Source organism: Micropterus dolomieu, linkage group LG05, assembly GCF_021292245.1.
Source record: "Micropterus dolomieu isolate WLL.071019.BEF.003 ecotype Adirondacks linkage group LG05, ASM2129224v1, whole genome shotgun sequence".
Taxonomy (NCBI): Eukaryota; Metazoa; Chordata; class Actinopteri; order Centrarchiformes; family Centrarchidae; genus Micropterus; species Micropterus dolomieu.
The window spans coordinates 21,784,591-21,788,366 of NC_060154.1; the positions used below are offsets into that span (position 1 = coordinate 21,784,591).

Here is a 3,776-nt window from a genome sequence, read left to right on the forward strand (position 1 = left end):
AGACCACAGAAAATGTGAATCTAAACAAGTCACACCTTAAATGTTAGATGGAGTTCTGGCCCAAGTGGCAGCAGGGATAAAAACTCTAACATCCCATCACTGTGTGGTCTGACAAGCCAGACACAGAGTGCTGTGGACACAAGCTACCATCTGTCTTCAACGAGTAAATATCAATTATTGGGTAAGAAGTCTGAGTCAAGCGATAAGAGGTCACCTGTTCCACCTTTGGCCCAGTTTCTCTCCCTCTCTATAAACCATGTCTCCAATGACATTAACTCTAATGTACTCGTCCTTTGAGAGATGGCTTGTCTACACATTGGATCATCTTTTCAGGCACTGTCAAGGGAAATATCTCTTTAATTATAAACTCCCAAACTTCATAGAGAAAATTAATCCAGTGTTTTGAGCCTACTGATCTCACTTTGACGTATTTTATTTGAGGCATTATTTGAGTTTATCTATAAATGAATCTAAACAAATACAATCAATTCTTCAATAAAAACATGCTTTCAAAAACCCTTTAACATTTCACAAATTATATTGTCAGATCAAAACTGTACACATCATCCCAACTCTATTTACCCAGTTTATGACAGTTTCAAATGCACTAATTTACACTGGCATTTTTTAAAAATCAAAGCAAAGGAGGCAAACTTGACAGTTTCTTGACAGGCAATTTCAGTGTAAGATTCAAAAACATGTACTGATATAAAACAGTATCACAAATAAGGAAAAGGAATACAGACATCATATATATTAAAGGCAAAAAATTATCAAAACCTAATTTCCCTGCCCATGTAAACAGCAGCCCCAGATCATTTCCTGCCCTACCATTTGGAGGGAACAGTTTGGGGAATTCATGTGGGAACAATTTATTCATTTCTTTTACATGTCATCAGCATGTGGTTGCAGCCTGGTAGAGCGCTGGGGGTCCAAGGTCAAAGAAGCTATGTGACCAGTAATTGGGTCTACGTGGAAATGACCCATCCTTTCTTCCTCACTGCTGTTTAGAGACATGGTCTCCAAACTGGACCGGTCTTGGTTCACTCTCAGTTTTCCCATCAGTGCGGTAATATCTTCCAATCCTCGGTCTCCTGAGAAATGCCGGTGCAGCGACTCTGATTCATCCTCAGCAGAGAAGGGGGGATCAGTGACATGCAGCACACGGGAAGCTTGAAGGTTCTGCAGGGACCGTGACTGGACTGTGCAAGAATAAGACACAGAGAAATGACAAACAAGTTCAAGCCACTGTGGACATGCAGCTCTGATTATTATTATTATAGTCCCCCTATTTTATATGCAGTATATAAACATTTAATAAATGGTTTCTAACACTAAAATGCTGTTTAAGCAGGTGCAAGTGTTTATTCATGTACTTGTGAACAACTATAACTCCTTTATTTATTTATAACACTTAACAACTACATTATAGTGTGTTATAAATATGCATTAAATGCTTGTGTACTGCTTATAAATTCAGTTTAAGTAAAGTGTTCCTTTGTTTTCTATACTGGCACCGTGGTGAACAAGTGTGTCAGCGTGCTTGCGTGCATGCACGCCTCAAATTTAAATCTCAAGATGTTAAAGACTCTTAACCTCTACACACTTCTAACATAGCCTTTAACACTCAGACAGTGAAGCATCGATTGCTTTTTCACAGCTGTCAAACAACTTATGGTAACAAATTACCCTGTGGTGCTGTGCAGATCCTAATATCGCCTCGTAATAATTGCATGAAGAAATCTAATATTAAAGTGGTAATTAATGGTAATTTATTGGAAGATGTGGACAGAGCAATAGCTTAATAACCGTAATGACAATTCATGGCCTTGGTTCTCTCTGCATTGCCCCAAACTTTTAATGTTTTTAAGTCGGCAGCAAATCCTCAGATTGGCAGAGCAGGCTATGAGGCTCTGTAGGTGAGAACGTTTCCAGCCATGGTTGAGACCACAGTCCTAACAAGCTCCTTAGCTGTGACAGAGAGGTGCTGGATTAGTTGGCAGGTGGGTGCACAAAGCTATTAGTGAAGGTTACTCACTTCTGACTGGACTGAAGTCTCCTTGGCTGACCTTGGTGTCAGAGAAGGGCTTGAGGCTGGGGAACAGGATTAGGGAGAAGGACAGCAGGAGTACCTACCAGACAAAGAAAGTTACATTGAAGGATGGTCGGAATAGGTGCCAAATCCATTATTCACACTGAATTCACATCAAAGAGAGTTGTTACTTGAAAATCTGTGTGTTCTGCATACAGTTTGAGTGGCTAATGGTTTGAATATTCCCTCTGTGAATGTGCTTTCAGGTCGCAATGTTTTTTTAAAATCTTCTCCACTCATGTTGCCTCAGGCCTTGCACTTTATTCCATTTGAGTGATCACAGGCAATACATATTTTCTGTTCAGACAGTGTATTTTTCTTTATGGGGACTTGTCCACTGTGTACATGTCTAGATTAGCCTTCATTGACAGCTAATCCAGCTATACATGTTTTAAATGGCCTTTGGTTGCTATCAGTGGTTTTAGTAAGCTTGACTTGGCTATAACAGTGTTTTTTTTTAAATGAGGAGTCATATGGAGTGTCTGGGTGATTTATTTATCTGCCTGCCACAAACACAGAAGACATCCATACCAGTACACATGTCCCAGTCTGTGCAGTCTTGTTAGATGTATTCATGACCAGAGCCTGCAGCCTGCGCAACTGTTCCATTAGTGACCTGCAGAGAGGATGGGGTGGGTCAAAGAGAAAAGAAAAAGGAAAAAATTGTAAATTGTAAAAGACAGATAAATATAATTGGATTAACAAGGGTTTGAGGGAACAAGAGGGCAAGGCTAATTGCTAAAGGCAGTTTCTGAGTGGAAGAAATGTCAGCCAGGGGATTAAAGAGGAATGAATGACTGGAAATGGAAAGACAAGTATTTTAAAATCTCTCACATGTTGCATTTCTCCAGCTGGGACACTTTCCTCTGCAGCTCCTGGTTGTGTGCATTGCAGGCAGCCATCCTAGTGGAGATAATCCAGTCAGAAAATATAATTATCTCCCATATTTTAAAACTGCAATCAAATTTAAAACTGTCATTAAAGCTCCATTAAGCAATACGCATTTTAAAGCCAATTGAACACAAGAGTTTTAAAACCCCCTTTCTCATTCAGGAAGTGATTTGGGAGATTCTGGAAGATATAGTCCAACATTTACAAACTGCATTCACTTTGCCACACATTTTCCAAAGCATACATTACTGTAAGTCTTAGAACGTCCCACCTGTTCAGCACACAAAACACATGTACATTAAACAGTCCCTGCTTATAAATGCATCACCATGCATTGATAATATACAGCAGTGTAACATAGACAGCAGTCTCCGCAAGCTGATGTTTTAAAAAATTTTCAGCATTTTTGTCTGTGCGAGCTAATGATAGAGAGAGGCAGTAAGTGAGGGTAATGACATGTGACACGCCAGAATCGAACCACAGTTAGATGAAACGCTGGCAATTCAGGAAGCCACAAAGTGACTCTCGTCATGATTCACTGAACTGACCAAGCGCTGAATGGAGGTTATAGCAGGAAAACAAACGAAAGAAATACACTGTCTGTTTTGGAAAATGGTTAACATTTTAAATGTGTTGTTAATATGTAAAAACATGCAAAACAATAATCATGTCTCTTGTTACTCATTTATAAATCATATTCTTACCTGCTCTCCAGTCCATCAATATACTCCTTCTTCTTTTTCCTGCTCTCCTGGGCCGACTGCTTATTGCGAATCTTTCTGCGTATTTTCTT

General features: G+C 39.5%; 1 protein-coding gene across 1 annotated transcript in view; it reads right to left on the minus strand.

Moving 5' to 3' along the window:
• Positions 1-509: 509 nt before the first annotated feature.
• creb3l3a (cAMP responsive element binding protein 3-like 3a) overlaps positions 510-3,776 on the minus strand; it is an 8,382-nt gene continuing 5,115 nt past the window's right edge. The window contains exon 10 of the mRNA XM_046050408.1: positions 510-1,202. Within this exon, the coding sequence (XP_045906364.1) occupies positions 886-1,202 (317 nt within the window). The 3' untranslated portion in view covers positions 510-885. The remainder of the gene's footprint in view (positions 1,203-3,776) is intronic.